At 34.7% G+C, this 23028-nt stretch overlaps 1 protein-coding gene across 3 annotated transcripts in view; it reads right to left on the bottom strand.

The window, feature by feature from the left end:
• Positions 1-23028, bottom strand: part of ZNF148 (zinc finger protein 148) — a 139690-nt gene that overhangs the window by 43410 nt on the left and 73252 nt on the right. For all 3 annotated transcript variants that reach the window (XM_072613744.1, XM_072613745.1, XM_072613743.1), the window contains 2 exons: positions 16277-16400; positions 15513-15596 (listed from right to left, as the gene is read on the bottom strand). In XM_072613744.1, the coding sequence (XP_072469845.1) occupies positions 15513-15596; positions 16277-16400 (208 nt within the window). The remainder of the gene's footprint in view (positions 1-15512; positions 15597-16276; positions 16401-23028) is intronic.

The following is a 23028-nucleotide window of genomic DNA, read 5'->3' as shown; positions in this document are numbered from 1 at the left end:
AACTTTGTTCGTGTTTATGTTGTTATTGTATGTTGTTCTCCTGGTTCTGATCAGGACTCTACATCAGTTCATACAAGTCTCCCCACATTTCTCTGAAAATATTTTTATCATTTTTATATCACAATAGTATCTTTTTTAAAAGTTAAATTTCATTTTCAGTGAAGAATTCTGTCTCCCCATCATCCCTCACCACTTACTGAGAAATTAAATTATACCCATTATAAATATGCAGTCATATAAAACACAGAAAGAAAGAGGAAGGAAGGAAGGAAGGAAGGAAGGAAGGAAGGAAGGAAGGAAGGAAGGAAGGAAGGAAGGAAGGAAGGAAGGAAGGAAGGAAGGAAGGAAACATGCTTCAATTTGGATTAAGTCCATGACTTCTCTATCTGGAGGTGGATGATATATTTCATCACTGTTTGGAGTAGTGGCTGATCATTGTGTTAAAGAGTTACTATAAATTTTGAAGTTCATTATCTTTACAATATTGCTGTTATGTATAGAGTGTTTACTATGAATTTCAAAGTTAGTCATCTCTACAGTACTGCTTTTACTGTATGGACTGTTTTCAAAGTTCTCCTCACTTTACTTTGGCATCAGTTCACACAAATCTTCCCAGATTTTTTTGAAACCATCCCCTTAATCATTTCTTATAGCACAATAGTATTCTACCCAATTCATATACCACATTTTTTCATAATTGATGGACATCTCAGTTTCCAACTGCTTGTCACCACCCCCACCCCCCCACACACACAAGTGCTATAAATATTTACATACAAGGGTGTGCTTTTCTTCTTTCTTTGATCTCTTTGGCACACAGTAGTATTACTGAATCAAAGGGTTTGCATAGTTTGATAGCTTTTGAGGCAGAATTCCAAATTGTTTTCCAGAAAGGCTGAAATATTTCATAACTTCACCAATAACACATCAATGTACGATTTTCCCATAGCCCCTTTCTGCATTTGTCCTCTTCCCTTTTTTGCCATCTTAGCCAAATTAATGGCTATGAGATTGTATGACAGAGTTACTTTAATATGAATTTCTCAGATTATTAGTAATTGAGAAAATTTTTGTATATGGCTATTGATAGCTCAGATTTCCTCCTCCAAAAATTATCTACTTATATCCCTTGACCACTTATCAATTGGGGAATACCTCTTCTTATAAATTTGACTCAGTTCCCTATATATGTGAGAAGTGACACCTTTAACAGAGAAACGGTGTTGCAAAGATTTCCCTTCTACTTCATGCTTTTTTCTTCTAATTTTAGCTACACTGGTTTTATCTATGCAAAAATTTTTATATAATCAAAACTATCCATTTTACTTTCTGTGAACCTCTGTATCTCTTCAGTCATGAACTCTTCTCTTATTCATAGATCTGACAGGTAATTTCTGCCATGTTCCACTAACATTTGCTAATAATGTTACCTGTTATGTGTGTACCCATTTTAAGCATATGTTGGTACATGGTATGAGATTTGGTCTGTATTTAGTTCCCCTCAGAGTATTTTCCAATTTTCAAAATAGTTTTTGTTGAAGAGCAAGTTCTTACCCAATTGTGCATATTTTCAGGATTATCAAATACTAGGAAACTGTGTTCACTTGCTTCTGTATATTATGTGTCTAATTTGTTTCACTGATCAACTTCCTTATTTCTTATCCAGTATCAAATTGGCTTCCTTCCTTGCCTTTTTTAAGAAATCGATTCCACTGATATTCTTGACCTTTTGCTCCCCCAGATCAATTTGGTTATGACTTTCCCTAGCCCTATAAAGTAATTTTTGGTAGCTTAATTGGTATGATACTGTATTAGTAAATTAAGTTAGATAATATTATCACTTTTATTATGTCAGCTCAGTCTTATCCATGAGAAATTAAGATTAAAAATTAATAATTCTCTAAGTAAACTACCATGTCATCTGCAAAAAGTGATACTTTTGGTTTTCCTTTGCCTGTTCTTATTTCGTTATTTATTTTTCTTGTCTTATTGCTATAGCTACCATTTATAGTACAATACTGAATAGTAATGGCGGTAAAGGGACATTTTTTCTTCACCTCTGATCTTACTGGAAAAATCTCTAACTTATTCCTATCACAGATAATGGAACTGCTCTTGGTTTCAGACACTAATCATTTTAAAGAAAGCTTCATTTATTCCTAACCATATTTCGTAGAGTTTTTAATGAAAATGGGTGTTATATTTTATCAAAAGGTTATTCTTCATTTATTGAAATAATCATATGATTTTTGCTAGTTTTATTATTTATATGGTCAATTATGCTTATTGCTTTCCTCATACTGAATCTGCCTTGCATTCCATCGAGCCTAGTCACAATGTATGAACTTTGAGATACAATCCTGTAATCTCTTTCCTGATATTTCATTTAAAATTTTTGCATCAATATTCATTAGAGAAATTGGTCAATAGTTTTCTCTGTTTTGTACCTTCCTGGTTTAGATGACAAGACACATAAGATATATATCATATAAGGAATATGGTATGATTTCATTGCTTTACTGATTTTTTTCAAAGAGTATTGGAATCATTCTTTAAATGTCTGGTAGAGTACACTGGTAAATCCAGACAGTCCTCAGGTTTTTTCTTTGGGAGTTCACTAATGGTTTGTTTTATTTCTTTTTCGAAGACAGGATTTTTAAAATATACACTTATTAAATATATATATATATATACATGTATTATATATGTATATATAATGTTAACTGTTCAGTTAATCTGGACAATTTAGAGTTCTAAAAATGTTCATTTCATTTAGATTGCCATTTTTATTGGCATAAGTTGGGTGAAACTGCTCTCAATAATTGCTTTTATTTCTTCTTCACTGGTTGTGAATTCACTTTTTTGGTTTTTTAGGCTGGGAATTTGGTTTTCTTTTTCTTATCAAAGTAGCTGACGGCTTATCTCTCTTACTGTGTGTGTTTTTCTAAAACTCCTAGTTTTATTTCTTAACTCAGTTTTGTTACACTCTCCTTTGATTTTCAAGATTTCTATTTTGATGTTTAATTAGGGGGTTTGAATTTGTTGCTCTTCCAAGTTTTTTTTTGTTGCATCCTTAATTCAATGATCTGCTCTTTCTCTCTATTACTGGTATAAGTATGTTGAGAAATAAATTTCATGTAAGTACTGCTTTGGATGGAAACCACAAATTTTGGCATATTGTGTCTCATTTCTGTCATCTTTAATGAAACAGTTTCTATGATTTATTCTCATTCTTTTGGGTTTAGTTATTTAGTGTCCAATAAAGGGCAGCTAGGTGGTGCAGTGGGTAGAGCACTAGTGCAGGACTCAGAAGGACCTCAGTTCAAATCTCACCCCAGACACTTGACACTCACTAGCTGTGTGACCTTGGGTAAATCACTTAACCCCAACTGCTTCATCCTGGGTCATCTCCAGTCATCCTGATGAATATCCGATCACTGGATTCAGATGGCTCTGGAGGAGATGTGAGGCTGGTGACTTGCACAGTCCTCCCTCACTCAAAACAAAGTCAAGTGCAAGTCATATCATTATTTCTCTGATGGCATGGTCTTCTTTGGCAACAAAGGACGAACACATACATGTCCATCAAGGACGGTGGAACTAGTACATTTAAAATTCTAACAGTCCCCGTCAGCGTAGAAAGTAGAATTGTTCCTCCCCCTCTCTGAACTTGATAAATCTAACCTCAAAATAAACAAGAAAGAGGTTAAGGAGGTAAATAAAACTCTGGATAAGGCAGATATGATAGATCTCTGGAGAAAACTGAATGGGAATAGAAAGGAATATACCTTTTTCTCAGCGGTACAAGGCACATATACAAATACTATATAGACTATTTTTGAAAATTGGGGAAGGAGTCCTCCCAAATTCTTTTTATGATACAAATTTGGTTTTGCTACCTAAACCAGGAAGAGACAAAACAGAGAAATAAAACTATAGACCAATTTCTCTAAAGAATATAGATACAAAAATTTTAAATAAGATTTTAGCAAAACAAATACAGCAACTTATCATGAGAATAATACATTATGATCAGGTAGGATTCATACCAGGAATGCAGGGCTGGTTCAATATTAGGAAAACTATTAGCATTATTGACCATATCAACAACAAAACTAACAGAAACCACATGATTATCTCAATAGATGCAGAAAAAGCTTTTGACAAAATACAACACCCACTCCTATTAAAAACATTGGAAAGCATAGGAATAAAGGGAACTTTCCACAAAATAATAAGCAGTATCTACCTAAAACCTTCTGCAAGCATTATTATATGCAATGGTGATAAGCAAGATGCATTTCCAATAAGATCAGCAGTGAAACAAGGATGTCCATTATCACCACTGTTATTAATATGGAACTAGAAATATTAGCTATAGCAATTAGACAAGATAAAGAAATGAAGGAATTAGAATAGGTAAAGAAGAAACTAAGTTGAAAACTAAGTAGAAAACTAAACTCTTTGCAGATGACATAATGATATACTTAGAAAATCCCAGAGATTCAAGTAAAAAACTACTTGAAATAATAAACAACTTTGGCAAAGTTGCAGGTTACAAAATAAACCCACACAAATCTTCTGCATTTCTATATATTAATAACAAAGCCCAACAGCAAGAGATGGAAAGAGAAATCCCATTTAAAGCTAGGGTAGACACTAGAAAATATTTAGTAGTCTACCTGCCAAAACAAACCCACGGACTATATGAACACAATAGCAAAGCACTTTTCGCACAAATAAAGTCAGATCTAAATAAGTGAAAAACATCAGTTGCTCATGGGTGGGCCGAGCAAATATAATAAAAATGACAATTCTACCTAAACTAATTTACTTATTTAGTGCCATATCAATTAAACTACCAGATAATTATTTTCTAGAGCTGGAAAAAATAATATCAAAATTCACCTGGAAGAACAAAATGTCCAGAATATCAAGGGGACTAATGAAGAGAAATGCTAAGGAAAGTGGTCCAGCTCTACCAGATCTCAAATTGTATTATAAAGCAGCAATTATCAAAACCACTTGGTACTGGCTAAGAAAAAGAAGGGTAGACAAGTGGAATATGCTAGGTACTCAAGACACAGTAGGCAATGAATATAGCAATTACTGTTTGATAAACTCAAGGACCCCAGCTTCTGGGATAAGAACTCACTGTCTGACAAAAATTGCTGGGAAAATTGGATAAAAGTGTGGTGGAAACTAGGCATAGATCAATGCCTGATACCATACACAAAAATAAAATCCAAATGGGCATACGGTATAAAGGTATAAAGATTGATACTATGGACAAATTAGTAGAGTAAGGAATAGTGTGTTTATCAGAATTATGGAGAAGGGAAGACTTTACCATACACAAAAATAAAATCCAAATGGGCATACGGTATAAAGGTATAAAGATTGATACTATGGACAAATTAGTAGAGTAAGGAATAGTGTGTTTATCAGAATTATGGAGAAGGGAAGACTTTTTGACTAAAGAAGAGATAAGAAAGTATTATGAAGTGCAAGATGGATAATTTTGATTACATTAAACTGAAAAGTTTTTGCACAACCAAACCCAATGCAACCAAAATTCGGAGGGATGTAGGAAACTAGGAAAGAATTTTTACAGCTAATGTCAGTGATAAAGGCCTTATTTCTAGAATATATAGAGAACTGAGTCAAATGTACAAGAATACAAGTCATTCCCCATTTTATAAATGGTCAAAGGATATGAACAGGCAATTTTCAGAGGAAGAAATTAAAGACATCTATAGTCACATGAAAAAATGCTCTATATCACTTTTGACTAGAGAAATGCAAATCAAAACAATTCTGAGGTACCACATCACACCTATCAGACTGGCAAACGTGACAGAACAGGAAGACAATAAATGTTGGTGAGGATGTGAGCTGATTCAACCATTCTGGAGAGTAATTTGGAACTATGCCCAAAGGGCTACAAAAATATGCATACCCTTTGACCCAGCAATAGCGCTTCTAGGACTGTATCCCCAAGATATCATAAAAATGGGAAAGGGTCCCATATATACAAAAATATTTATAGCAGAACTCTTTGTGGCGGCCAAAAACTGGAAATCAAGGGGATGCCCACCAACTGGGGAATGGCTGAATAAATTATGGTATATGAATGTAATGGAATACTATTATCCTATAAGAAATGATGAACAGGAAGACTTCAGAGAGGCCTGGAAAGACTTATATGATCTGAAGCTGAGTGAAAGGAGCAGAACCAGGAGAACTTTGTGCACAGCAACGACCACAGTGTGAGAAGAGTTTTTTCTGGTAGAATTGGAACTTCATTGCAATGCAAGGACTTAAAAAAAATTCCCAATGGTCTTCTAAGGCAAAATGCCTTCCACATCCAGAGAAAGAACTATGGAATTCAATTGCAGAATGTAGCAGATGTGTGTGTGTGTGTGTGTGCATGTGTGTGTGTATGTGTGTGTACTGTGTGTATGTGTATTGTGTGTGTATTGTGTTTTGGTTTGTTAGATGATTTCTCCCACTCATTTTAATTCTTCAACACAGCATGACTATAGTGAAAATGTATTTAACAGGAATGTATGTGTAGAACCTATACAAAATTGTATGCCATCTCGGGGAGGGAGAGGAGAAATGAGGGGAGAGAGGGGAAAACAATAAACTAAGTTATATGGTAGTTATTGTAGAACACTGAAAATAAACAAAAATAATTTTAAAAAAAAAGAAGAAGAAAGTAGAATTGTTGCATTACAATTCCAAAGATAGGTAAGATTAGGCAAGGGGTGGGGAACGTGCAGCCTCGAGGCCACATGTGACCCTCTAGGTCCTCCAGTATAGCCCTCTGACTGAATCCAAATCTCTCAGAACAAATCCCCTTAAAAAAAAAAAAAAAAAAAGGATTTGTTCTGTAAAACTTGAACTCATTCAAAAGACCACCACCAAAGACGTAGAAGGTCATATGTGGTCTTGAGGCCACAAATATACTAGACTAGACCAAATATACACAAAAGAGGTCTATAACGAGAATATAGGATAATTGTGAGAATGTGTAAAGGCAATCAAATTGGGATCTTTGGCTGTCTGTGTTTTACTAAAAGTGTCTTTTTTTGAATAATGTGATTAAGGAAGATCTTTCCCACCCATTGATGGACCTGCCCGTTGTGGGAAGCTTGATTAGGGGAGTTGTTTTGTAAGAGGGTTCCAAGTACCTTTCTGTTTTTTCTATTGAGGCACTTGGTCAGAGGGTTATGCCTTCTGGCTCCAAAAATTGTATAAATACTCTAAGGGTGAGGTTTTACTTTGGGGCTTACTGACTGGAAGTGTTTCTTAGGCCAGAGAGACTCTGGGAACCCATAAAGGAACCCAATCTCCCCAGACTAAAATGCAGAAGTTGATGCTTCCCTCTCTGGTAACTGTATGGTCAGACATTTTGGAAGCAAGTCTGTTGACTTTTGATTTTGATTTTCTCTGATACCTGTGCTTGATTAAAGTGATTGTTAACCCCTTGAAAGCTGCTTTCCTTTTACGAATGCAGATCTAAGAACCTGTTATAGTATGACCCCCTGTGTATGTTGGTGTGCTTACTGATACAGAATGCTAAGGGATTGATTTTCAAGGAAGGGAAGATATCAAAGGCATGAAAAATTGTTAGGCCTTATTATTACCAAAACACACACACACACACGCACACACAAACACACAAATGGGAACCAAGAGACTACTGGTCACCAAACCTATATATATATATATATGGCCTTTATAGAGTCATAAGTCTAAGACCTTATCATGAAATCAGGGAGACTCTAGGTTCTTTAAGACTATGCAAGTGGAATATAAGCTCTGGCAGACTCTATGATGTTGGAAAACCTTCAATTACAGTCTCAGTAACAGAATGAATTTACTTTCCAAGGACCAACCCTGCTAATCAAGAGGTACTCATCACCAGTAAGCTGGCTGCTTGGTTATGAATCTTGGGCCATGGCAACCCAAAACAAACAAACAAAATACAGTACAACTCAATTTTCTGCAACAACCTTCCTATTCTGCAGTGATAATGGCAGGATGGCAGAAAAAGAGGCAGATGGCGCTAAGAATCACAGCTATAAATTTTAACTTGGCTACTGGTACTGTGAATATAAGGATCCTCATTCAATGATCAAGGAGTGGACATTCTACTAGAGGAACTGAATCATATAAAGCGTGACATTCTATCTACAAATGGAAACTGAAATTTATACCTAAATTGAAGAAAAGCTCACAGATTTTTGTTGGAAAAGCAAAGGAATTAGTTTTGTCGCATTAGAAAGGAAAGGTAGACTTTGAACAGGCAGGCCTGAAATACCCGGGAGCTACTACTATCCTCAGAGTATCCAAAAAAAGGGAGATGGGGGGGAGATACGAAGGTGAGATTGGGGTAGGAATAAGACCTCTAACACATTCACAGGATCATTTATGCCAAACTTATGGAAACAAAACAACAGAGGGAAGTCATGAAAGAGCAGGCTTGGATGGATTGTGATCTGCAAGGTTGGCGTAAACATCCAAATTGATGAGATCACATATCCATTTAAGTTTATGATTAATCTACACATGCACTGAGAATATTCTTGACAAAGAATTAGAAGAGAACAAGTAGGCTTTTGCAAATGATAATCCACAGTAAACCACATCTTTAACACCTTATGACTGAAAAACGTATAGAATACAAGATTACATTGTGCTTGTTATTGACCAAAAAGAAAAAACAACTTTAACTCAGAACAAAAGGCCAGTTTAAAGGTTTTCCTCCAATAAAGTGTTGTATGCATATATCAATATTATAAAATATATCCTTTAAAAAATATAAAAAATAACCTTGTTTGATATCTCTCTGATTGTTATTACTGGGTGAGGCTTAAAATAAAGAGATAAGCTACCCTATAGTTATGTCACCATGATTGACAAGACACAGCACATAGTTCAATTTAAAGAGGCATTGCTTATAGACGATGAGGTCCTTCAGATCTTGTTTTATAAAGTGCTGGTTACAACAAGCCCCAGAATTCTGCATAGCCTCTTGCATTAAATTCATAAGCATTCAAAAGAACTTGGTCTAATTTCCAACCAAGAAAAGCCAAGTAGATGAAGTATGCCTGATTGTCCAAACTATAACATGCAGCTGGATAGACGATGTAAAGAGCCCATCTATCAGTATAAATAAGTTGGACAAACAGCAAATTGACAATAAGCTGGTCAAAGAATTAAAGTGGAGGAAAGAGGAAAACTGGATAGTCTTTTAAATGATTCTATGCTTCAATCTAAAACAAAAACCAATATTTATAACACTAATATTCTTCCAGTGTTTCTGTATGGTTACAAGACATGGGCCAGTGGGCTCTGAAGAACAGAAAGTAAATGTTCAATGGAAAGGTAAATGATTACTGTTGTTGTTTCAATCATGTCCAATTTTTTATAACCTCATATGGGATTTTCTTGGCAAAGATAATGAAATGGTTCAACATTTCCTTCCACTCATTTTACAAATGGGGAAATGGAGGCAAATAGGGCTAAGTGACTTTCCTAGGGTCACACAGCCAGTACATGTCTGAGGCAGGATTTGAACTCAGATCTTTCAGACTCCAGACCCAGTGCTCTGTCTACTACACTACCTAGCTGCCCTAGGACTATATGAGGAGACTACAGAATATTATGAAAAGGCAATTTCAAAGCCAAAGCAGTGTAAAGAAGTCACCAAAGAAATGTATGAATAAAAAAGATGAGGGATCAGTCATGTGGCAATAATGAGAGATAACTAGGTTGTGAACTACACTGTCAACCACACAACGTGAAGAGAGATAAAGGAAGGCCTCAGTATGTAAGGTAGACATAATTATGGAAGAATTATGGGAGGATGTAGATAAAAAGTGTACAAGATATATAGCCTACGGACAGGTTATGGAAATACATCCTTTTAGAGAAGACCTCACAGAAAATACATTTAAATATTTTAAGATGAAAAAAGTAGCAGTTAGAAGACCTCAGTTTGCATCCCAACACTATCACTAATTATGTAATCTTATGCAAGTCACTTAACTTCTTGGTGCCTCAGTTTCTCCATCTATAAAATGGGGGTAGTAGAACTGCTTAAAACCTACCTCACAGCATGAGACAATGCATGCAAAACACTTTACAATCTCATAAAGCATGATGTTAATATCAATATTATCACCTTTAGAATATTCTTAATAGAAAGATAGAAAGATTTCTAAACATCCTGGTTCTTTTCTTCTTCATTAAGTTATGTGACAGGTCACTTAACCTCTATGAGCCTCAGTTTCTTCTTTGACAAAATGGAGGAAACACTTCTGGCTCTTTCCTTAAAGGTTTGTTGTGAGGTATGTTTAATGAACTACATAGATGTGAGCTATTCTCATTAAGTAGACATAAGTGGTAACTTCAAAATAATATCACAGGTTAATTACGACTAATCAATCTTAGTCCCAAAGAGAGCTGATAAAACAAATCTGCAGACAGAGCCTGGTCCAGTGGAAAGTAAACTGGCTCCAAAATCAGAGAATAATGAGTTTGTACCTTCTCCCTGATACTTACTATCTGTGTAACCTTGAGCTCCTTCGATTGCAAAATGAAAGGGGTAGGACTAGATGGCCTGTTCTATATCTATGATATTATGTTCTAGGATCCTATGACCCTCTCTCTCAGTAGAAAGAAGGGGGATGATGGATTCAGAAGGCAATATATGCTGTCACATGAAGATGTTATGTCAGGTAATATTGCTTAACTCTTTTGCTTTATTCCAAGGGGTGGAGGAGAAAAATATGACCCAGAATTAATTTACTGACTTTTGTCCACCCTAAAGAGCTGAATTACAAATATGTATCATAAAGCTAAAATAAATGCCACACTGATCTTTTTCTTTATTGTCATGTTTAAGAAGATTCTAAGTGGCATAAGTTTACTCTAAGTTCAGTGCCCGACTGTGTCTTTACTGCTAGCGATCAACAGCTTTTAAAGAAAAAGTTTAGTGACTGTTTCATGCAGGCAGAGAATATAATCAACACAATTTCCAATTCAATTTTTCTTCAGCACAGATTATTAAGACTTATGACCACATCAATCCTGTCTTCATCAGTGGCTTAGAATTCTGATGATTCTTAAGCACACAAAGAAATACTCAGTTCCTTGAGACTTATAAATTTAAATTTTAAATTAAAGTGAAAATAGGTTTATATTGCCTTTATAAAATCCTTTGTTGGGAGGGGAGAAGGTAATCAGCAACTGGCACTTTAAAAAGTGAGAGGAAAACTGGAATTTCTATATTTGAAGGAAAGCCAAAGTGAGGATCCAAGACAATGGTCCAACTATGTTTTTTTTTTTAAGTTGTTATTCAACTGTTTTTCAGAGTTGTGAATGAAATTCAGGCTATAATGAGAACCAGGAAAAATCTAGAACAGCTATTTCCCAGTACCCTCAAATGAAGTTTTTGATGAGTATGAGCCAGAAACCTGGGGGGGGAAAAGCAGAGCTTCTACAGAAGAAATCTATTGAACATTCCCAAGTATAAGTCATATGAACTTCTAATATATTTCTTCAATGTGGAGGGGGGGGAGATCATTTTGCAAACTTTCCCTTGCTTATTAATATACTAGAACAAAAACCATCATACTATGAAAATGCAAAAAATGACAATAACAGAAAAGTAAGTTACAGCTTGTTAGGAGGGCATTAAAAAATAAAGACAGGCCACAAGGATAACTACTATATGGACAACTACCGGTGGTTAAATAAGGTTAGAAAAAAAATTAAAGAAGAACACAGGAAAATATTTTCACCTCAAAGCAGACTACTTTGACTTCTAATACCAAAGAGGCCAGACGCTTCTTTGAATGTAGTAAAATGACATGAGTAAAACAGCATGAAACCTTTTGACGACTCAAAATGAATGTCATCCTTATTTATTTACTTGGCATTTTGAAAATGCCTGCACAGGGGAAGGCTTATAGTTAAACACCTGATCATAAAGTAAATGTTTACTAGTTGAGGTCAATGTTTAATTTCACGATGTGCCTGAGCAGTAAAGCTACAGTTGTATCCAAGCAAAATTATGAAGTAGGCAAAGTTTGCCTTCAGTAATTCAAGGATCCTTATTGTCCTCCTTCAACACCAAAGGCTCTCATGCTCTCTGCCCCTTCTCAAAAGCCAATTCTCAGGAAAAAAAAAATAAGAAATTCCAAAACAAAGTAGAAAGATAAAAAAGCTTCACAATGCTGTGCCCTTCCAAGTAGCTACATTTTAGCAGGTGTTTTAAACAAATGGAATGTAACTCTAACTTCTGAAACATGGGGATCTGTATTAGATGGCCCTTGAGGGCTCTTCCAGCTTAGACCTATGACAAATTATATTGTACAAGAAGGTACAACTTCCCTGTTAAGCCAGCCCCACATTTAGGAAAGGAGGCCTATTTCTAGGCTATGCTACAAAAGCTTCTTATCTGCAATTCGAATCTGCTTTGGATATTGAATTAAACAAACTAACTTTTGGCCTAAAGAAAGAGCTGTAAGCAACTGGCAAGAAACAAACTGTATCTATACATCCAGTGATCTTGAATATTGTGGCATTAACACTGGATGAAGGGAGGTAGGGAGAGGGAGAGGTGGAATACAGGGGGAGGTTCACATCAAGACAGGAGATACAGTATACTTGCAGCTAAAGGGAAGGTTATGGAGGGAAAGAAAAACAAAAATATTTACTGAAGACCTCTGAGATATAGTTGTTTTTTTCTTTCTATATTGACATCATTCACATTTTATATTTTCAGAGTGGGGCCAATTAACAGGTGACTTATTATCTGTCTCCTTTAAAGGGAAACAGCAACTAACGCACATGAAATCTTTTGGTGTCAGCTCTATTACCATGGAAATTTCAGCCAATGCATATGTCACTAAAGTCATTATATAATAGCAAATCAAAAGACATTCAAACATAGAGACAAAGCACTGGACCAACAAAGTACAAAAATCACAGGAAAAATTGTAAACATAACAAGATTCAGCCTAAAAACCTGTCAATGGGCCTACAATCACAACCTCCTTGGTTGTTAATCAAGATTTTATTTGTTATGTTATTTATATACAAAAGAAGTAGAGCAAATTGATAAACTATATCCTCAGTAATATCAGTTTCCTCCTGGGGAGTGGGGATGGGGTAGAGAATGCATGGTAAAAGCATTATTCTGAAAGAAATCATCTTCTTAAGGAACTATGGTAAAATCAAATCATGTTGGTACCCTTCTGTACTTTTCATCATCTTCTCTGTCCAAATTTACTATAAACCAGGTTTTCAGATTCTTCCAATTATAAGAAAATTATTTCACCTGCTTCCTCTTTCCTGTCCCCATGCTACTAAGTCCCAGAGAAATAAAAGTTAACCAAATTGAGATTGGCATGGTTCTACAGAGAACATGCAAATTATTTCAGGGAGGTCCTGGTCATAGGTCAACTTGTGATCTCCCAAAAAGTAAATATTTCACACACAATCAAAGTAAAATTTAAGTGTTTGGGAAAATAGTCTATTTTGAAGATCCCTAAACACAAAACAAATATTTGTCTCCAATTCAGAAAGCTCTGAAACTATGGTGAGAATCAAGGAATGAACGCAAAGGAGGAAAAAAATGGAGATAAAAGCCATTTCCAAAATCCACCAGGAATTTAAGATTGTTTTCCACTGGGTAAAACAGTTCCTTTTTTTTCCTATTAATATTTTAACTAAGTGTTCATGTTCAAAAGTATTTTAAAAAACAAGGATAAATGGAATGTTCGATTCTTCACAGTACTATACTGGTAAAATTTAGAATTGCAGACTGAGTGATGTGCAAAACAATCTTATTAAAATAAAGTGATATGGTTAAAACCATCTCTATCCTTGGAGTTCAAGTCAAATTAAAGCAACTACATTTACATTTCTTTGTTTTAAAGACAAAGCTGAAAAAAAATGAAACAGGAAAAAGACGCTTCTATGCAACTATCCTTTTCAACAGGCCCTGAAGGCAGTACAGTTTGAAAAGCCTAACAAATAACAGGGTATTTGCACCCATTTTTATTTGAACATGCACGTGTGCACACATACACACACATATGACTCCACTCCATGACTAATTTTCCAAGATTTATACATATTCCTAACAAGATCAATTTAAATGTTACAACTAAACAAGGGCACAGTCATTCATCAGCTGTTTTCCTATTTTCTTTTAATCACAATAACTGACCACAATTTGGCATCAAATCTAAACAGGTCTCGATATCTTATGATGCTTACAGAGGTACCAAAAAGCCATGCAACAAAATGGTAGAACAATTTATGAAACTTGGTTTTATAAATAAAAACATAAACATAAGTATACACAAATTAAAACCATTTGTTTTAAATGTTTATTTTTAAAATTTGAGTCTTCCTTGAAAATATGAAAATCTCAAAAATTTAAATCCAAATGTGTAAGCCAAATAAACTTAGGTGACCATTCACATATAAAAGGCCTTATAATAGGGTTCCTTTAAACACGGTTTTTTTTAACCTGGAACATATGAACTTTAAAAAAAAATAACATTTTGATAACTCTATTTCAATATAATTGCTTTGTAATCCCGTGTGTACTTTATTTATTTAAAAATATTACTGTGAGAAGTGATCCATGGGTTTCACCAGATTGCCAAAGAGTCCATGACACAAAAAAAAGTCAAGAAACCCTGTGTTAAACTTTCTCCAGGCTTCCCAAATGTTTGTTTATAGATGATTAACTAACTGGCTAAGAAGCATAAAGCTCCAATGGTGATCAAAATGAAAACAGAATTCAACTCATAATAAGTGATTAACATCCAATTTTTCTAGAATGTTCTATTATTAAGTCAAAGTACAGTCACAGAGTGTATAAAACATTCATATTATAATATATTGAGGCTTTGGTCTTTTGAATTCCCACCAAGTTAACTGAGGAAAGCAGATAAAGGACAAGACCACCACAGTGAGGAGGTCTGGGTTTTTATTTAAACTCTGCCCTTCACAAACTAGCAGTGTGACCTTGGACAAATCACTTAACCTGCCTGGACACTGGATTCTAATCTGCAAAGTGAAACTGAACAAAATGACCTTAAGAGTCCCTTCTACCTCTAATTTTTATATTTCTAATGATCACGAATAAAAATCTTACATACTTGAAATGCTTTGAAAAGTTCAATGAAAAAGACTTCATGACTTTTTTTTAAAGGATCTAATATTCTGACATGTTCCTTTGGTCACTGTGTGTGTGTGAATTATGGAATCTTGTTTCAAAATGATTTATTGCACAATGGTAGGCATGCAGACTTATAAGTCAAAATTCACTTATTTAAGGAAAAAAGAGGGCATTTTTTTAACATAACAATGATGCAACTTCCAAAACAACAGATTATATTAGTGTTAATACTTGCTGTAAAACCTTCTCTAATTTAGTATATCTATTTTTAAATACTTCTAATGAGGGTGCCACTCACCAGTATGAATCTTCTCATGTCTCTGTAGAAGGTACTTCTGAATGAAACGCATGTCACATTGACTACACTGAAATGGTTTTTCACCTTAAAATAATTTCACATCCATAAATTAGTTACTGAAAATAACAGTTTACAGGAAAAGTGTACTTTAGAAACCTAAACTTGAGTAAATTATAACTTATTCTCTCACAAATCCAAGACACTTTTCATTAACTATACAGGATTTCATTTCCTCAAGTTTTTCCTCAGAACTCATATTCATACCAAAATGGAAATGTGACCAAAAAAAAAAAAACGGATCTAATTTTCTCAAAGGAGAAAGAGGGACTAGCATAAAACTGAATTTAGATTTGGGAGAGAAGAAGCATTTTTATTTACTTATCTAAGCAAAAAGACATCAGGCTAAGTAACTATGAAGAACACATTATAAATGGGGATTAATTATAGCAACTGAGCTATAAATTTCCCATTCATTTTTCATAAAGGGGGAAAATGTACAAAACATTATTTCTGTCATTTTAACATATCTACACCAAATGGTTCCTTTCCCCTGTCTCCTTCTCCACCCTCCCATTCCTGATTGATATTAGTATATTTAAATACTTCTGACACTTTGGTATACAGAATATTTAAGCTCAGATATCAGGTCAGTGAGTTCTTAGAAATCACATTTTAAAGGAACTAGAAATATTTTCTAAGAACATATCTTTATCAATGTTGATGAAAAAAATAATCACCATGAGCCCATTTCAAGACAGAAATACCTGTATGAATGAAGACATGTCTCTGTAAATGATAGTTCGTTCTAAAGGCAGCATTGCAGTGCTCACAAACATGAGATTTAGGGGTTTTCAAACCAAGTGATCCATCCTCATTTATTGTAAGGATCTATTTAAAAAAAAAAGAAAAAATTCTTAAAATATGCATGAGTAAATGTTAATCTAAAAAAAATCATACCACATTACCTATTTCAGTGCAAAACAATGACCATCAGAGAATGGGAAAGAAAACATCTTTCCTCAACTACCTTGACAGAACTACTAGAAGTATTTTCAAGTGTAAAGATACTCTAAAACTCAGAAGGGAAATAAAAAGCTGACTAGACCAATAAATGAGGACAGGCAAGCTAACACAGCTCTCAAGCTCACATGTGTTCTGGCTGATAGAGTCTTGGGTGCTCTTAACCAGATTAACAGTGTTACTGTGTTTTCCATTTCAAATTCTCATGCCCACTCAAACCAAAAATCGTGTATCTTGGATAAGTACTGTCCATACTTCATATGTCCAAGTACTTCATACTTGGAATACAAAACCAAGAGTCGCAGCTTCTCTGAAACAACACAGCAAAGCCAACATTCCTGTATATCAGCAATATTGACAAATATAAGCCCTTTTATTCAGTTGATTATCAACACTACTTTATTTCCCACCTAAAAATTGAAGGGAAATTATGTTATACAACCTTGAATGAGTAGAAATCTGAGGTTCTACACTCAGATGTCTAAAGATTTGCACCTATCAAAGGCTACAGGTTTTACAGATTCTTGATCCAAATCATTTATTTATTCAACACTGTATTATTTAACACTATATACAGCAACCTTGTTATGGATATAAAATAAGAACATGATCTCTCTTATCATTTTATAGCCTTAATAAGGACATATGACATATAGATAGAAAAATACAATATTTATCAGTGTTTTTGCTCAAGAAAGTATATGTACCAAATGAGTGGTACACACAATACACACTGAATATGGATGTTTAGAAAGAATGGTCATTGTGGATATAAAGGTAAAAGAAGGCTTTGTGGGAAAAACAGGTCTTAATATAGTCAGGTCCTAAGGGATAGGAAGGTTTTAGGAGGCAGAGAAAGCAAGAGAGGGCATTATAGATGGGGAAATAGTGACAGAAAAGGCTTGGAGGTAGGAATGTGCATAGCATGTTTGAGGCAAAGATGAACAGACGTATTTTTACTTCTGACTGAATTTGGTTTGGGAAAGAATAGAAAATATCATTGGAAAGAGGAAAAGGACCAGTGATAAGAGAGTTTTAAATGCCAAGCTAAGGAACTGGAGCTTAATCCCAAAGATGAGGAAAAGCAACTAAAGAATTCTGAGTCAAAGGATGACATGAAAGTGGTCTTTTAAAGATTAATCTAGCAGCAGTGTGTAGCATCACTAAGAAATTAAATGAGACTAAGTGCACTGAAGCCTCCTATCTGTGAGTTTTCTTTTCAAGTCACTCTAAGGCTGGATCTAGAATCTAGTCTGATACAGAAGCCCCTAGGGCTACCTCAGGCTTGCTGAGTTGTTGCTACCAAAATTCCTAAAATGTTTCAGGCAGTGGGACGAAAGGATGGAGAATCAACATGGAATTTCCAAGTATCTTAGGATTCAGACTGGTTTGGACCCCAGGGAGACAATGCTACAGGAGCAGGTTCCCTGGAGGAAGAATGGTTTAATATCTATCAAGTAAATGCCTCTAAATACATGTAAGCTTAAAAAAAATCTGTACAAAAAACGACATTTAAAAAAGTAGACTGGAATAAGATAATAGAAAGGCAGTAAGTCAAAAACAGCAATAAAAAACTAAACAGCAGGATGAACAAGAAGATATTAAGATCAGAAAAAATCACATGGAAGGATAGATGTGGAAAAGAGAGGTGATAAGTTGATATCTTCAGAAAACCAAGACATGCCTTCCTCCTCTCACAAATATAGAAGGAGTGGGAATGGCAGGATAAGAAAATTTTAAATTTTAAAAATGTATCTCATCATAAGGAATACGAAAAGTTCAGTCTACTGATTTAACGCAACTGATTCGACAAATAATCATGCAAATGAAACAGGGCAGTTGGGCCCCTTGCAAACTGCTAAACTGACCCACAATGCTTCAAGGACTAATCACCAAAGTGTGGAGGGAAGTGTTTGGCAGAGCAACAGGAGTGGGTGTCATACAATTTTCTGAAGCATGAATGCAGCTTTTTCTGCAGCTAGGCAGTTTCAAATTTTTTTTAACCACTGTATGGTACTATGTATTATTACCATAATATCCACACAATAATATGCAATTTAGCAGTATGCCAAAATGAAAGCCAAGAGTAGATGGCCAATATATTTTAAAACACTGATCCAAACCATTTTAGCACAAAGTAAATAGTTACAGTATTAAGAAGCTAAAATATCCACTGAAAATCATAACCAAAAGTAGCACACTAGTTACTTTTTTAGATATGCTGATTATAAATCTAAGCGCCAAAAAAAGGTTAACTTGGTAGCTTCTGTGGCACAGCAGCAGAAAAGAAAACCTAGCTTTGAAGGAACTAAATTCTGTGATATGGATATCATCTTGCATCTGTAAAAGCTCTTTTATGAAGAATCCAGGGATTCTAGACCATTGTTTTCTTGCACTGGTGGCAACAAGTACTTATACTACAGATCCAATATTTAATATAAAATGATTAAACTGTCCTCTATGCCACGAGAATATTAGAAAAACAAAGAAACTAGTATACTTGCAAACCTGACAACATATAGAAAGGATTCCTAGTTGTTTTCTATCTTCATATTTTCAATTCAATCATTCCTCCTACTTAAGGAAGAACAAAGGTACTACCTCAGATAAATATTGTTGGAAAATTTTATTCTGCTGAAAAAAGATTGGGGCTGTGTAAAATAGGAAAGGAAAATCATAGTCTAAAATTCATAAGATGAGTTATTTACATTTTTTGCCTCTCTTTATTTCCCCTAACCCTGGGGGTGAAGAACCTAAGACCTCAAGGCCTCATGTGGCCCTTTAGGTCCTCAAGTGCAGCCCACTGACTGAATCCAAACTTCACAGAACAAATCCCTTTAATAAAAGGATTTGTTCTGTAAAACTTGGACTCAGTCAAAAGGCCACACCCAAGGACCTAGAAGGCCACATGTGACTTCGAGGCCATAGGTTCCCCACCCCTGCCCTCGCCTCTGTAATTCTTTTTCAGAACTATACCGTAGATTTTAAGGCTTTCCAACTCATAGTATGACCCACCAATATCCATATCAAGTATCATTTTCTCTTTACTGTTCACAGAGAACTCCAAGGTACTGGGTATATATCCATTTCAGAGGTGCTGGGTACCATCATTATGGAACCTTGGTAGAGCAAGCAAAGTGTCACTGTAGGTTTCAATTCCTTCCTGCTTAAAGTGCTGGCACACCAAAGACAAGAAATTAATCTGACAGAGGCAACCAACTCTTTACATACTAAGGCTATGGGATTTTCTAATACATTTTGATCTCCTGGTTGAGAACCTTGTGTCTCAGAGATTTACTATTACTGCTGCACTCTTGCCAGTTTATTTAGATATGTTTTTCTCTTCAGCATTTTAAATTTCTAAAATTTATTTTATCCTACAATATATAGAGTTCAGTCTATACTTATGCAAAATAATGCAAAATGCCATGCAAATTAAAAGGGGCAGCTGGGTCTCAGGCAAAATGCAAAATCGACCCACAATGTTGCAAGGCCTAATCACCAAAGGCATAGCAGAAGAATGGTAGTGGGTGTTATACAATATTTACCCTTTTCTAACTTAGTATATATGTATATACACAGTTTATAAAAGTATACTCCAACATTATCCAAAGATTTAAAATTTCAGATAAGTCTTGAGAAGTAATAATCTTCCTAAGTGTTACAATTCAATTCTGGATCCTATTTCTAGGTAATTTATGGTGCCTGTTATGAAGACCTCTGGTCAGGTTTCCTTTAACAAATTTTCTCAATTTAGAAAATGGAGAAAAAGATGTTATAAATAATGATCTCGTTATACCTGGCACATAGTAGACACAATCCTTATTAAATTTAAACTACTGTTGATAAATATTCAAAATAAAGCCAGGATAATAAAGCAACAGAAAAAATTTTTAAAAAACTATTTTGTTAACTTTAGCTAATCAACTATTAATTAGTATATTCACAGACAGGTTTTATCAGGGCTATTTTCAACTCAAAGTCTTCACTATTTTTCATGTACCTACCATATTTTTTCTTCAGATGAAGGCTCCCTGACCCACCATATTCAGAGATCTTTATTCTTTGGCTGTTGAAATACCAATTCCCTCTGATTTGAAATCTACCCCTCTTCAAAATAGTTCAGTCTCTCTCTTTCGAACTCAACTGTTAAAGGGGTACAAACATTTCCCTACCACGTTATCATTACTAAACAAAATAAGGTCTATCCTACTTACTGAATGATTTTTTAAAATAACAACATAAATTTATTTTGTGGTTCTTTATTAGTTCTAGATAGTTTTCTGCTCACTTAATTTCTTTTTCTTACAGAATGATTTTTAAATAGCATATATAGTTTGCAATGCTGAATGAGCTCCTCCACAAGCCAATCTAAGCAAATTCAGTGACAGGCCTCAAAAACCAAAATATTTATTCTACATTTTTAACAACAAAATTAAGTTCCATTTCAATGAGAAATTTTATCTCATGATCCAGAAGAAATAAAGGCTTCTAAATGTCCAATTTTGTTCATTTCTTTACATTCAAAAACAATGACAAACTTAACCATACCTACCTATAGGTAGAGTATTTCAAAGATAACTAAAAAAAGCATCATTATAATGAATTCACTGCAGTGGTTAATTTTGGTGGGTCTTTACTTCCTCAACCAATTTAAGTAGCCCACTAATACTTGCCCACTCATATAAATAAGTTATCCTTCTCCCTTAGCCTCCCCCCCTTAAATGCTTCAGATTATTTCATCAATGATCAAATTTCCTTAACAAAGATTCCATCACAGCAACACCCTTCTTAACCAGCAGACTTTAGGCAATTCTCAAAATCATGGAATATTCAAAAATGAAAAGACTCACTGTATTCAAAAATAAATTTAAAACTTTCCGAGTCCAATTGGGTCGAAGATTGACACGTAAGAACTGCAGAAGGAAGAAGTGTGTCTGATTAAGTGTGAGAACAAGCTTCACAAGGCACAATACAGAAGAAGGAGCAACCACCTAAACAGACCTAGTGGGAAATAACAAAACAGCAACTAAAAAGGTACAATATTCTACTCTGTAAAATATTTAGCTAAACGGAAAACTAAGTCTTAAAAGCAACTCAATAGCTACCAGGACAGGAAAGAATCAAACTATAAACCATAACACAGCAAATAAGGGAAATTCAGCCAAAGAACAAGTTAAATCCATCACTCTCTCAAAAGTCTGGTGACATTAATAAATTTAAGAACAAAACAACAATTGCCATATGTAATAATGACTCTCAGATATCAAGAAAAGGTTAGATTATGTTCTGTATACTCTGTTTATTAAGTCAGGGGAGTAATTAATACATTCTAGAAAGACTTCCACTTGCACATGAACTGGATTTAAGTGAGAAAGGGCTGTGCAAAGTCACCAGCTTCACTTTCTCCTCTGGAGCCATCTGGGTCCAGTGGCAAGATATCCATCAGGATGACTGGAGATGGCTCCTCCATCCATAAAACCTAGTTTAAACTTAAAGGATTAATTTCATTATCTGAAAAATTTCACTTACCCAGACACTTCATTTCTTTATAAGTCCACAAACATTTATTAAATGCCTACGTTGCATTATGCATTGGAAAAATAAGCATTACAGCATTTTTATCCAACACTTTATTTCCTCATATAGTTTTCTCTCCTTGTCCTCCTACAAACATTGCAAAGATTAGCCTGACAAATCTTTACTGATGAAGTGTTCTCATCAGGAAATTCTAAGATAGTACAACAGAACCTGGGAAGACACATCAATCAGGGTTTCAAAATGGGCAGTAGGAAAAGTATTTTCTGAAAGTTTCTGTACTTGTAATATGCTGTACTTCCCTCAAGTTCACTGTGACCTATAACCACTCCACTGTGTACTAAAACTACCTAAGGTATTATAACAGACATATCTCTAGTTCTTACTTCTGATGGAGAAGAAGGGACATGTCAGGATAAGCAACAGTGAACACAATGTTCAGTACACTGTCATATTAGAGTTGTGAAAATGGGAAAGATTTGCAAATTATTTTTAAATTTGAGGGCAAGATAACAACATATTACTTATGTATAAGGAAACTTGTATTTTGTAAATTTAACTAAATACTCATAGGCAAACTCAAGAATAATGGCTTATTCAACATCACACAGCAAGTTAGCAAAACTGACAACTGAAATCGAACTGGCTGACAAAAGTAAAGTTGCTATATTAATGCTGCCTGATTCATAACTCACTTAACCAGCAACCATTTATACATGTCTAGAACATAGTACAAAAGCAGGAAGGAACCATAAAATAGCTTCAGAGAAGCCAAAAGAGAGCTCATAAAATTCATGAATTTTACACAACACCTACATTTATTTTACACTTCTAACAACCTTGATTACTTGCTTTCCTAGACTACAACAGATTAGAAGCAATAATTTCATGAAGAATAATTATAAAGTTGTCAAGAAATCAAAAGGCATAACAATCTATACCTATTCAGTACTGAGCC

Source organism: Notamacropus eugenii, chromosome 5 (genome assembly GCF_028372415.1).
Source record: "Notamacropus eugenii isolate mMacEug1 chromosome 5, mMacEug1.pri_v2, whole genome shotgun sequence".
Classification (NCBI taxonomy): Eukaryota; Metazoa; Chordata; class Mammalia; order Diprotodontia; family Macropodidae; genus Notamacropus; species Notamacropus eugenii.
The sequence above is the reverse complement of the archived record's forward strand: the minus strand, read 5'-3'. Positions and strand labels throughout refer to the sequence as shown.